General features: G+C 42.3%; 2 protein-coding genes across 7 annotated transcripts in view; one reads left to right on the forward strand and one right to left on the reverse strand.

Moving 5' to 3' along the window:
* Positions 1 to 55: 55 nt before the first annotated feature.
* Positions 56 to 13132, reverse strand: part of LOC125883473 (dynactin subunit 1-like) — a 13781-nt gene continuing 704 nt past the window's right edge. The window contains exons 2-32 of one of the 5 annotated variants that reach the window (XM_049567759.1): positions 11715 to 11780; positions 11396 to 11590; positions 11109 to 11190; positions 10974 to 11005; positions 10626 to 10646; positions 9949 to 9972; positions 8912 to 8998; positions 8351 to 8500; positions 8053 to 8076; positions 7344 to 7541; positions 6953 to 7157; positions 6748 to 6826; positions 6431 to 6590; positions 6065 to 6169; positions 5653 to 5844; positions 5449 to 5565; positions 5206 to 5358; positions 4947 to 5107; positions 4582 to 4750; positions 4317 to 4385; positions 3900 to 4112; positions 3581 to 3742; positions 3168 to 3299; positions 2927 to 3052; positions 2652 to 2794; positions 2407 to 2573; positions 2054 to 2172; positions 1137 to 1332; positions 973 to 1046; positions 791 to 880; positions 56 to 645 (exon numbers count right to left, since the gene is read on the reverse strand). In XM_049567759.1, the coding sequence (XP_049423716.1) occupies positions 508 to 645; positions 791 to 880; positions 973 to 1046; positions 1137 to 1332; positions 2054 to 2172; positions 2407 to 2573; positions 2652 to 2794; positions 2927 to 3052; positions 3168 to 3299; positions 3581 to 3742; positions 3900 to 4112; positions 4317 to 4385; positions 4582 to 4750; positions 4947 to 5107; positions 5206 to 5358; positions 5449 to 5565; positions 5653 to 5844; positions 6065 to 6169; positions 6431 to 6590; positions 6748 to 6826; positions 6953 to 7157; positions 7344 to 7541; positions 8053 to 8076; positions 8351 to 8500; positions 8912 to 8998; positions 9949 to 9972; positions 10626 to 10646; positions 10974 to 11005; positions 11109 to 11190; positions 11396 to 11590; positions 11715 to 11756 (3825 nt within the window). In that variant the 5' untranslated portion in view covers positions 11757 to 11780 and the 3' untranslated portion in view covers positions 56 to 507. The remainder of the gene's footprint in view (positions 646 to 790; positions 881 to 972; positions 1047 to 1136; positions 1333 to 2053; positions 2173 to 2406; positions 2574 to 2651; positions 2795 to 2926; positions 3053 to 3167; positions 3300 to 3580; positions 3743 to 3899; positions 4113 to 4316; positions 4386 to 4581; positions 4751 to 4946; positions 5108 to 5205; positions 5359 to 5448; positions 5566 to 5652; positions 5845 to 6064; positions 6170 to 6430; positions 6591 to 6747; positions 6827 to 6952; positions 7158 to 7343; positions 7542 to 8052; positions 8077 to 8350; positions 8501 to 8911; positions 8999 to 9948; positions 9973 to 10625; positions 10647 to 10973; positions 11006 to 11108; positions 11191 to 11395; positions 11591 to 11714; positions 11781 to 13132) is intronic. The other 4 variants (XM_049567755.1, XM_049567756.1, XM_049567757.1 and 1 more) reach the window with 4 other exon arrangements.
* The window catches only part of tdrd7b (tudor domain containing 7 b), a 27610-nt gene continuing 26077 nt past the window's right edge, over positions 11600 to 13132 (forward strand). The window contains exon 1 of one of the 2 annotated variants that reach the window (XM_049567762.1): positions 11600 to 11628. Coding sequence is in view for 1 of the 2 variants with exons in the window: in XM_049567760.1 (XP_049423717.1) it covers positions 12549 to 12581 (33 nt within the window). In the remaining variant the exon portion in view is untranslated. Of the gene's footprint in view, positions 11629 to 11788; positions 12582 to 13132 lie in introns of those variants that run through there. The other variant, XM_049567760.1, reaches the window with a different exon arrangement.

Genomic DNA, 13132 nt, shown 5'->3' on the forward strand with positions numbered 1-13132 from the left:
GTCAGGTTACGGATGACATACAGGTAGAATAAGTAAAAATGGAAATTGACAGTAATATGTTTCTTTCTCTGAACTGAACTGTTGCGTTTATTGTCTGAATTACTACAAATACAAAAGATACAAAGGGAAAGAAACTATCCCTAGGTACAAGTACAGTAAAAATGACTTGTTGCTAGTTTCCCTCTGACCCCACAAAGTGTTGGTAAAAGTGGTGCATACAAACTGTTTTAGTGAAAACAGGACACCATCATAATGTGACATTCAGGAGTCAAATCCATTAGGACTTCATTCAAAACACTAAGAAGTGTTACGTCGACATAAAGTCACTCAGTGTTATTAGTGCTATAGGCTTAACTTTAAACATATCGGATACAGTTTCCTGAGAATAGTGAAAAGCAAAGAGGATAAATAGAAGAGAATGTTGAAGTGGAATAAGAATAAAGAACAAAAGCTTTTCTTGATGTACTGCCAGTGGCAATCATGGCTGTGGGCCAATGGCGTGTTGTCCTAGGCCATGAGGAGGCGGTGCACTTTCTGCAGCTGTTGCTGAGATAGGACGAGGCGGTGGACTTGTTCCTGTCCACGGGTGCATGGAATGGCAACGCGACCCACAAACACTGTTCCTCCCTGCTTCTCTTCCTTTGCCTAAGAAACAACAAATACATACACATGATGTAATTTTACATGTGTAATGTGACATTTATGCAAACAAGTATTGAAATATGAGTAGAACAACTTTGTTAGATCTTGGACCTGATGGTGTGTGTATGTATGTATTGTATGGTTTTACCTTAACAAAGGAGGAGATAGGGAAGGTGGCGAAGTCAGAGGAAGCCTTAGCGCCAGGTTGATGGGAGACCACATGTTCAGCTACTTCTCCCTGAAACAGAAAGATGTCCAAATATTTGGTTTTCTATTGCTGTCAGCTTACTGACATGGTGAGGAGAGCACATACGATTCTGAAGCTGTTACCTTGAGTTTGGCCAGAGCATCACTGAGGCTCTGCAGTCGAGCTGTCTGCTCCAGCAGCTGGGCGCTGGCACTAACTGGAAGAAACACAGGAGAGGACAAGAGAAAAAATTAATCACTTAGCTGTAAAGAGAGGAAGGTCCTGAAACTGAGACACACACACATACCTGCTGTCTTCCCAGTAATGTCCACCACTTTAACCTCTGAACTCAGCTTGAGCAGAGTTGACAGCATTTGGTCAGTCCTGCGATAGATTCCTGTGTTGAGTCCATCTGGTGGCATGGAGCTGTCTTTGGACGCTTGTGGTAGTTTGGGAGGGCAGAGTGGAGGCAGGGAGGCCAGCTGGGCTCTCATCTTCTCCGCCTGTTAGCAACATATACCCAGTTATATGTCAGTATCACCAAACTTTAGGACTGTACTTTCATGTCTTTAACATTTGAAGCTTTGAATGGCTCATATTCTATCATGTCTTCACAAAAAAAAAGAAAAGAAAAATAAAAAAAAAACAATATAATCCATGAACAAAATCTTTAGTTTAAATGAATTCGTCAGATTCAATGAGTTAGTCTTTTTCATTAATTCAACATTCTTTAAAGGTATACTATGCAGGATTGACGGTTATTGTATGTACATGCTTGCCACCAAAATTGAAAGGAAAAGCCAACCTCAGATTCACTCTCGTTGGGCATTTTGCCTCGCTATACTAGCGTTTTTTGGTCCTGTGCCTCTTAAATGCTCGCTGCTTACAGTCTGGCACCTGGTTGCTACTTGTTTATAAAGACCTGAGCTTGGCCGGGATACACACCCAGCCACCACTGGAAACTAATTCTGCAAATGGTATAACATTAATAATCCTGGTACAGCCTTAAATGTATCTGCAACTGTGCAAAATATCAGTTTAAACAGAATGAATAGACATGCAAATACATAAGACAAAGCTGCACAGCACTGAAGTGTTGATTTAGAATTTGAATGTCAACGTTATAAATGAAGCTTTGAACGATTTGGTACAGCTCTGCCAGACTTAGCACAGTTTACCAGCTATACCACTGTACACTATTACTAACTCCCAACACCAGTGTACCTTGAGTCTGTTGTTTTCATTCTTGAGGTGTTTAATGCCCAGCCTCTGGGCTTCAACCTGCTGCCTCAGGAGAGGAGAGTCCACCACCTGTACTGGTCCTGCCAGAGATGGAGGCAGACCTGTTGCAGAGAGAAAGGGAGAATGGTGAGGCATTCAGTCACTATAACAGCTTGTGTTTCTCTCCAAAATGTGGAGACTATTTTTGTGATTGTGTAGTACAATTACACCACCTGCAGGGGAAACATCTCAACAGCTGCTTTTCAGAGGGTTGAATTAGAGGCCATCACATCTTTTATCAAACATGAAATGACAATCTGCTTTCAAAAAGTGACCATAACTACACAGACATTCACCTCCTGCGGCTCCCTGAACAATGGAGGCAATTCCAGAGGCAGGTTGGGCTCTCAGGCCCTCAATGGTCATCTTTGATTGGTTGTTCAGACGTTGTTTCAGCTCTGCCTTCTCCGCCTCCAGCTGGTCGATATCAGCCTGCAGGGCATCCATCGTCTCCTCAAACTCCCTGAAGGTAAGGAGGAAAGACAGTGAGGGGAAACAGAACAAATGCATTGTCTTCTGTTTGTGTCTCAATCGTTCTTACTTTTCTTTCTTCTTTAGCAGGGCGAGGTTCTCATCCAGTTTGGTCTGAATCTTCTCCACCCGTTCATCTGCATCTTTGGTGGAGGTGTCCAGCTTCTTCTCCAGCAGGCTCAGACGGACGTTGGCCTCGCTCAGCTCTTCACCCTGTGAAGGAGATACAGCCACATCAGTTATGCCTGCTGTTTCTGATTTGTTCCATTTCAAACTGGCAGACTTGTGTAGCATGTCAATATGCAGAGAAACGAGTGATTTTTGTTGTTTGCTTGAGTGTCTCACCTTGATCTTGAGGGACTTCTTGAGCTCCTTGATGACCGTCTCTCTGTCTTCTAGTTTCACTCCCAGACCTTCAGCGTCAGTCATCTCAGCCCTGACGATGGATGCTCTCATTTCCACTGGAGGAGTCTGAGAATGTGGAGGACAGGATCAAACAATAAGAATTGGAACAGGGAAAACATGACACACTGTAGAAATGTGCATGGGTTTAAGTCCAAGTGAAAAAGTGAAGGCATACAGATACCTTGCCCTGTGGTTTGTCAGCATCATACTCTCCTTCCTGCATGGCCGTAGCCATCTTGTTCATGGTTGCAATGACGGAGGTGCAGGACTGTCGCAGACACTCTGGACCATTCAGGCCGTGAGCACCATACACCTTTGAGAAAAGAGTATAGATTTAGATAACACAATAACACCTCACTTTAAACCAACCACCTGTCAAATTGTCCCAACAGTACTTAAAATACTCAGAACACAGGATAGTGTTTTGAAACTTAAGTTCAACACGAATCAGACAGTATTTGGAAATACTTACTCCTGCTTCAGTGCTCAGTGTGTCTTGTAATCAAGTCAGCATACTTTTGACTACCTTGAGTATTTAAATTCTTGATAGAAAAATCCCCAACCATTGTACATGATTATTTAGTGTCAGACTACCTGCTCCACTGCCTTGCAGGCAATATCCTCCAGTTTGAGAGCATTGAGGCCTTCCTGTTCTGCCAGCGGAGCAACCATCTGAGCTCCAGCTGCAGCCAACTCCTGCAGCACAGCCACCACGCGGGTCTGCTGGCGCCTGCACTCTGTCAGCGTCTCCGACACCTCCCAGATGAAACACAACATGTCAGTCAAACATATACTGTGGAGCAATACGTTCATACAGCTGTCATCTGTGTGTGTGTGTGTGTGTGTGTGTGTGTGTGTCTGTGTGTCTGTGTGTGTGTTAACTTGTCTATGTGTTTGTTTCTGTGCCCTATACCTGTGGTCCAAAACTGAGAGCAGCAGGCACTCCAACCACATCTGTTCCAGGCATGCGGCGGCGGATCTTCTTACAGAACTGTTTGATATCAGAGCAGGAAGTGTCCAGGTCCTTCAGAAGAACAGAGAGGACAGAGCTCTCCTGACCTGCTGCCAGGAACGCCCGCAGGCGAGCTACCTCCACTCCCATGCAGTCCAGGGCACTCTGAGTAAACTGAGAGGTGAGAGGGTACAATTAGTGAAGTTAGGAAACCCTATTGCTGTATTCTAATCTCTATTTTATTTTGCTCATCATAGGTATTTTATTTTTGTTTGTTTTTTTTCATGGAGAAAAGTATGTTTCAAACATTGCAGTTGTTGGGATTTGTGTTTACTGTGAAACTAAAGAAAAGTACACTGCTAAAGAAGCTTGAGATACCTTAATGTGATCAGCTAGCTGGACTGTGCAGTCCTCAGTGTGATCTGCCAGATGGACACTGTACAGTTGCTGGAAGGCAAATCAACAGTGAGACACTTTTACGAAAATATTATGAGAAGTTGCACCAAAATCATGACGTTGGAAAATAGATTGCACTCCTTTCCTTTACGGTGCACTTTAAATCGATAAATTTGATTGCGCCGGTTTTTCTGGAAGACCAATACAAAAGCTGTTAATTAAATATAAAACTACATTTATTTGTTACCTGATAGTACTTGATGGCCTTAGTCAGAGGTTCCACCTGAACAGTCTCATCGAGCTGATCTTTATGCAGCAGGTCAATGAAATAATCCAGAGAGCGTTCATGGAAGCTCATTTCAGAGTAGAGAGTACCCATGCGCTTAAAAACCTCCACGCTGCAGGTATTTAGAGCCCTAGAAGAACCAAGAGGAGAAAAAACAACAGGTAAGACCATTTTTCACAATATCACAGCAATAATTATTCAGAAGAAATCTAATTTTTGTCATTTGTAAAGAACAGTAATTCTGCTTTTGTCTCTGGCAGCCTAGACACAATTCTCGGAAAATTCTGTTTTATTTTTGACCCATTTGCAGAAGCTGCAGTGCTTACTGTTCATATTTATGCAGAGTGGCCTGCAGCAGACTGAGGGAGTACACCAGTCCTGCGGCAAAACTGCGCTGTTCTCCTGGAGGCCCTCTGAGCCCCGTCCCCTCAGCCAAGTTCCCATTCAAGTCAAACTTCTCCTGGGCCTGTTTACTGATCAGCTCAGCCTATTAGAACACGTAGAATAACAGAAACAAATGAAGAAAAACAAAATATAGAAGCACTTCTCACAAGTGCACCCACAAACACATTAACCGCTCCATACCTTGCAGATGAGCCTGGGGATGAGCAGCAGGACCAGAATACAGTCATGATCTCCACCGTGACGGAGGAAGGAGTCCGGCATGAAGGAGGTGAGGAGGGATACTTGTCTGTTTGACTGAGCCACTTCCATTTTCCTCAGCTCCATCTCAATGGCCTATGAACACAGATCATAAGCTCATGTCATCAAGGTGTAAAACGGGTAAACTCATCACTTTTGGCGCGATAACACATGAAGATTACCTACCTTGGCATAAGCCTTGGTCTCTGCAAACTTAATCTTGAAGTCAAATAGCTCAGCAGGAGGCTGCTGAACTTGTTCAGCATTTGCGCTCTGCTGGCTGACCAGCTCCCTGTTGGCCTCCTGATTCACAGGGAAAAATCACACACAGTGTCAGGACATCTTGCGAATATTTCTTTGAGCATGCATGTTTCCCTCCTCTCTACCAACCTGCAGGCTGGCAGTGAGATCTCTGTATTTGCTGATGGTCTGCTGGTAATCAGCCACAGTCTCCTGGGCAGCCTCCACCCTTTTCTCAGCCTCTCTGACCTTCGCTGCACTCAAGTCCACCTGCTCCCTCAGCTCCATTTCCGTCTCCCTGGCATTCTCCTGGAGCTCATCATTCATCTCGTTGATGGCCTCCTAATGTTAGAGCAGCGAGTTAGAGGTCAGTGATAAATATCCTTTTTTAAAATCTTACTCTTTTTTTAACTATTTTCTGGTTACTTATACCATTATGTTAGTACAAGCTAACTGCTTCTGAATTCTTGAATAGTATGAACATATATTGTATTGGTTCGAAAAAAGAAAGATCAGTGGACTTAATACTGGAGATGGGAATCCTAAATGCAGTTGTACAAACCAAATCAGTGACGGTTTCTCTCAGCTCTCTGACTTTCTCCTCCAGGTCGAGGTTCCTCTCAGTAAGAGTCTCCACCATCTCCTCTGACCCCAGAGCAGCATCCACCTGGTATGAAGTACACACACACACACACACACACACACACACACACACAAGCATATGTGTACAATTAAATTCTGAGATGGCAAACAAACAAGAACAGTCCTTGTTTCTTTTAAATGTCCATTATAAGTACCTCAGCCTAAACCTTTTCTGTAAATAACTGTATTTATATTCACTGTAGTGTAACCTCCAGAAAGCATAATCAGAAACTCATTCCTCTTTGTAATCATATTCCTTCTCTTTCTCGTGTCTTGCTGACTTTACCTGCTCCTTCAGTTCATCGATAGTGGCTTCTGCCTGCTTGACCTCGGCCTGCAGTTTTTCTTTCTGAGTCCTCAGAGCCTCCAGCTCAGTGTTCTTCTTCTCCATCTGCTTCTGCAGCTTCACGTGCTCCTGCTTCTCTGAAGTAGACAGGTCACGCATCCTGAGGAGGAAAAGGAAAATTAAAACATGTTTTATCAGGTGCGGACCAGAATGTTGACAGCTAAAAATCTAAAAGTTTCAATGAGTACTTTTTTTTTTTTTTTTTTTTTTTTAAAGTATACTTTAATCAAAAGGAGGTTTTAAGACAGTTGACTGACCGAACCAATGCCTCCTTCAGTCTGCCATTCTGCTCCTCCAGCTGTTTGACATGGTAGCTAGAGGCAGCTCCATCTGAGCCTGCAGGAGAGAACAGAGGCAACACAGTGAGGGAAAGCAGTGCATAAATAAAAAAGAAAGAAAGCGAGAGAGACACAGATAAAAGAGATAAAAAGGCCTTTGTGGACTAGTGAGTAGAGTACAAACCTTTCTCTGAAATCTCATGTCTAAGGATCTCCAGGTCCATGGAGAGCTCCTCCACTTTCTCTTTCAGTGTGTCTACCTCCACTTGCAGTGACTCTGCCCGCTCTTCCGCCATTTCTTTGTCCAGTGTGGCCATCTCTATGGCGTCTGCTGTGTCAGACATCTCCTCCATGTAGCGGTCCTTGGCCTCCTGTGCCTCACGAGCTTCCTGAGAGGAGGGGATGCAAAAAAAAACACAAAAAACTTTAGAGAGTCTCATATGTAACAGTGGAGCTGCTTCTCTCACTCTTACGGGCTTGGAAAATGTTTCATGTTGTATAGATCTGTATTAATTTCATCCTTGTCACAATTTATTGTAAATACCAATAATGCTAAACGTCAGCATTGTGTGTACCTTCTTGGCCTCTTTGAGTTGTTTCTGCAACTCAGCCTGCTGCTCCTGCATTTTGGTCTTCCACTCTTGAAGCTGCTCCAGCTGGATCTTGTGTTTCTCGAGCTCCTTCAGCTTGGCCTTGTCCTCCGTCCGCTTCATCTTCAGCGTTTCCAGCTTCTCCTCCAGGTCCTTGACCTGAGCTCGCATTGATTCCTCCTCCTGAGATGGATGGATGGGTGAAGGGGAGAAGTGAGGGGACAGTTTAAATGTGCTGCCTTTAGCAAATGTAGAGGATTAACTGGACTTCATTTATGACCCCAGATTTTATTTTTTAGGCAGTAAAAAAAACATAAAAACAATATTCCGCCACCAAAACCCAAGAGCAAGGTTATAAATGTAAATTTAGCTGCCCCAAATTAATTTGCCAATAATTTCCTCAGTTAATTAACTTAGTATTCACCGCCTCAACAGGAACATTAACATTAAAGATCAATAAAGAGAGATTAATCCATTCCCTTCGAACACAATGGTGGAATTGAGTGTTTCATTCAGTGTCTCAGAACGTTAAACCATGCATCATCACTGCATAATTCACCGTGAAGACATTACAAACCAAACTCAAGTATTGAGAAGATGTGCTGAGGGTCATTTTGCCTTCTAATGTTACGAGTTTGTTAGTAAACTCATGCCAGGTATCATCAGCATGCATGTAGCCATTGGAAAACTCTACCTGCTTGGAAATGGCAGGTTCCACCTGGTCAAACAAGAACATGAATGAAATGGGATAGCTCATTAAACTGACAAATATGATGGAAAAATTAAAACAAACTGATGGAAATGTGACAACATGGGAAAGCTGGAAGCACTAAAATAATGAACTGATCTTTAAAAGAGCACATGTTGATCTTTTGTGCTGTTGATATTGTCATCAAATCCACATGAAACTATGAAACTTTACACCTTTTATGGGCATATTCTTTAAGTCGTGCTGACACCAAAATTGGCTCTTCTTATTCTCAGGGACCCACCTTGCTTGGAGTCGCTGGGACCGGCGCTGCCACTGCTGCAGGCGACCCGCTGGGCTGAGGCATAACAGGAGCCCCCAGTGCACCCTGGTGGGAGGAAAGGCCCGCCTCACTGACATCAGACAGGGAGGATGGCAGGCTTTCACGAGACGCCTGTTGACCAAGGCAGGTACGTGTTGGAGAGTAACGAGATGAAAAATAGGAAGGAAAGGCAGATGGCATGGTGTTAGGTATTTGAATGACAGCAAACAATCCAATAATAAAAAACAAGAGCGTCTCCCACATACAACTTTCAAACCATTAGAACATCCAGGGTAACATGCCGTGCCGCTGAATTCACCTCATGACAGCTTATGAGCTAAAACACAATAATCTTCCTGAGTTCATGTGTCGTCCGAGACCAAACATTTCACCTCCTAGTGTCCCTCGCCAAGAATGTTGTCCTACAAGTTTACACAGACACCACTTTTATCTGGTAGAGCCCAGCACCTGTGCACCGAAGGACAACAAATCACCACTCCCAGTGACATAACCAGTGAGGTACCCCGATATGACAGAGCGTACCGTGAGTGACAGGCTGGGCCGTCCAGAGGGACGTAGCAAAAGGGAGGGAAGGGAGGTGGCGGGCGTGAGACGACTTGGAGCGCTCCACTGCCACAGCATGATCATAGAGACTGTGTTAGGACTCCCAAGGGTTATTTGTCAAACTCAGCTACAAAGTTAGATTAATGCTACAGAATAAAGCCTTGTTTAACTGTGTTCTTATTCATACACATTATAATTACCAAGACAGTTACACAACCATCCTGCTATTATGCTCATACTGTATATATTTATACAAGTGCAGAGAAGTACAACCAACTTTTGAAAAAAGAGTTTTAAAATTTTAAACATTGTAAACAACACTGACATAATCATCAGACAAAGCGTACAATGATTAAATACTCAGAATTTTTTTTTACCATTCTGATCAAGGTTTTAAGGGTCAAGAAAAAACACTAAATACTTATACTAAATGACTTCCAATGATGTACGTTTATATCAAATTACAGCATACACCTAAATCAACTACAGCCACACATCATCTGTTAAATAAGTAGGTGTTCGCATTTATGGTAATTATTTCTTCTGGTAGATATCAATTAAAATAAGCCACCTGCACCCTACACCTCCAAATATTCAGTCGTAACTGTGCAGCCATTATGAGTCCACTACTGTAGTAAAAGCTTTTAGATGTAATTACCAGAACCTGCCATCTAGTTGACCATAGGACTATTAAAAACCATCCAACAGAACCTTCATGAGAGAATTGCTTACTGAAGAGCCAATATATACCCATAATTATGAATCTCAATCTTAGATTTGTCAAATTAATGCAATCCTGGTTGTGTTCTTACTGTAGTTTGAGAATGAGCATGCATTTCTTATCATACAACACAAAAATGCATGGCCTTTGAAAAGATTTCAAACATTTAAAGCTGTGCCCTTGATTAAATTGCCAAGCACCCACAGAACGCAGAAACATTAAAATAACAAAACATTTCAAAACTGCTGTTTTAAATCACTGTTTTCCTCCCCCTGTCTGCTGTAGACAAGCTCACCTTTCCAGAGCGGCGGGTAGAGGACTGGAGGAGGGGAGGAGGTGAGTTGTAGAGAGAGGGATGGACATACACGCGTGTGCACACACACACACACACACACACACACACACACACACGCACACACAAGCGCACACACACAAGCGCACACACATCCAGTGGTGAAGCAAGATAAGAGATTAGCAGCACAAAAGAAGCATACCAGCTGTTAGTTTATATCGACTGATCATCTTTGATGGCTGCATGCACTGTTTAACACCATTTTAAAAAGCAGTTATTCTTCATGAGTCACGCCATAGAAGCAGAATAAAATGTGAACTTGTGGAACAAATGTCACTGAATTGTGAGGCCAGGAGGAATGAGAAAGAAATCATCTTTATGACCTTACAACTGTGAAAATGTCGCCTCTAAATGTGCACACTGGATGCCTTCACCAGAATACAAAAGTAAATCAAACAGAAAGAGCAAACAGACAACATCTGGTGTGCAAAATGGAGTGCAGCAACAGAAAACCGAGAGAAAATACAATGAAAATCATGTCAACAGATGAGATGTCTTTATGTCCCGTGCAAACGTCAACACGTCAAAAGGAGAAATAAATACAAAAGATGAGTTGCCACGTTAGTGTGATTAAAAACAACCAAAGCAAAAGCAAATGTGCTGGATTTAAAAGTTTCTACCTTCTTAACGTTCACAGGTGTCTGCAAAAGGTATTCAGAAAAACAAAAATGAGACCCAAAGGCTGGAACCCATTCACAATGTACAGAAAAGAGAGGAAAACACTGCAAAGGACAAGTCCGGTCTGACTTGTCTTGTTCAACACATTCAAACCAACATGAGTGCTCTGAAAAGGGCAGGAATTGAAAAAGATTGAATATTTGGACAAGCAATATTTTTTAAATCCACAGTGCATACACAAAGATCCACAAAACCCAACAATCTTTGAAGCCAAGTCATGGAAACCACACAAGATTACTAAAGTGACAAAGAATGAAAAAAGCTGTGAGGTGCAGGTAAAGGTTGTCTACCTGCTTGGTTGTTCTGGGAGTCTCAGGAATGTCTGGAGGAAACAAAATAAGAATTATTGTCTACCGATAATATTATTACTAAGTTTGAGATACTGAGTTTTAAAAGTATGAATTTCAAACACAGTTCACACTCACCTTTTTGTCTTGGTATCTTTGCAGTGCCTGATTCAGGAGTATCTGGTGAGGTGGCACTGGAGCCATCTTCCACCACCTGGATCTGTACAGAGTCACAGAGAAACACAGGACAACATGGACATAAAAAACAAGGGTAGGAGCAGGAACAAACATCATCTGTAATCGTACATTCTGGAAAAAAAAAGAAAGGATCCTCAAACATATCCTATTAAACTATTCACACTTTTCATACTAATGAAAGTACAAAGGCATTCTTTCTTGCATCTCAACACATTTATGCCACCAACCTGGGACTGTCTGACAAATATCCCGTGATTTTCCTCACAGGTGAAGTAGCGTTTCCCCTGCACGGTGCCATCATTCTTGCCTTTGGCCTCATCCAGTATAACGCCAACCCATTTCCCAGAAGCAAAGAGGGTGGCGCCAATATAGGCAACGGTACCACGCTGACCCTTCCCTGTCACCTCAACAATAGAGCCAATCTAGGGGAGGAGATGCAGAGATAAGAAGATGGCAGACTGTGAGTCATTACATATTTGTTTATAGTATTTTGTTTATTTACATCAATTTCCTACTTCCTTGTATCTGTATTGGAAAGTGACTGACCTTTGGAGGTTTACCACTCTCCACCGTTCCTGCACTGCTCATTTTGGTGATCAGTGGGCTGGTCAGCTGGAGGATTTGGGACATACAGATGGGGGAATTTTGGAATGGAAATGTTAGGTGAGAGAAGTAGACAGATAAGGTGAGGGAAGGTGAGGTCATTACAAACCAAAGAATTTATTGTTAAAATTTCTTACGTCTTCAAATATGGAGGCTTTTATATCTGAATTTTGCTCAAATAGACATAGCTTACTATGGAGTATGCATGGCAAATTATTTTAAATTATTTTAATTTTTTAATACTGTCCACCAGATGTGCAAGTGACCTGAACAAACCTATTGTTTAATGTGCAACAATAACAACCCATAATTCTCCCTGCTCTAGCTACTAAGAGTAGTCTTAGTACTTAAAAATATCCAAGGACATAGTCCTAAGGCCATAAAGCACAGCAACATACTCATGCACCCAGTCATATGTCCTGGACCACACCAAACTTCCTCAAGTCACATCTCTGCCTTGCTCATACAAAGATGCTCATTCAAGAAAAAATAGGACAGCAGTAGAGTCTAATCCTTTTATGGAGCTGTGGAGACACATGAATTCACGCTGCCTTGCAGTTTTAAACCACAGGGCAGAAAACTGGATAGACCAGGGTTATCAAATGCTTATGAGAGAAGCAAAGAGAAGGATGCAGACTCCTCTACATTTATTTAGGATTAATGGGAACATAGCTTGCCTGCGGGTCAAACATAAGGACAGAAACTTCATCTTCCCTTCAGGATATCTAGAGTTACTCAAATTATATTCCTGCTTGTTTTAACCAATTAGGACTCAAAATGCTACAAAGTGAATCCTGCATCCAATGTATGGTGAGTGCCCAAAATTAACTTTTACAAGTTTAGCCATTATAATGTAATGACTACTACTGATTAAATGCATCAATCTAAAGTGCAGCTGATGTACTTAATTAGATTATTCACTATCGAGTGTCCATGTTACTCACCCGGGGGGTATACGAATGTCGCCTGTTCATAGCCATAATAACAAGTTAAGATGGTTTCTCCTCCAGTACAAAGATAAGGCTCAAGTACTAATTTTTCTCTGTTTTCACATGCCTTCCTCTTCCAGAGAGAGAGGAGAGGACAATACAAGACTGTGATTTGAGGGAGGGATCATGGGTGGTGCATCACAGCACGTCACATCTGATTTAAACTGAGAAAGGGAGGGTAACATCTAGCTGTTGTGTCTTCCAATAGGACAAACACATGGATGTTAGCTTCAAATATCAATGGGGCCACTTCAAAAGCAATTTACAGTTTTACATTTCTATAGTTATAGCCAATTACATAACACTCAGTTGAGATTTCTGGCATACATTATATTCTCGTATTTCATATGTTTTATAACGTCATCTGTAACA

Source organism: Epinephelus fuscoguttatus, linkage group LG23 (assembly GCF_011397635.1).
Source record: "Epinephelus fuscoguttatus linkage group LG23, E.fuscoguttatus.final_Chr_v1".
Lineage (NCBI taxonomy): Eukaryota > Metazoa > Chordata > Actinopteri > Perciformes > Serranidae > Epinephelus > Epinephelus fuscoguttatus.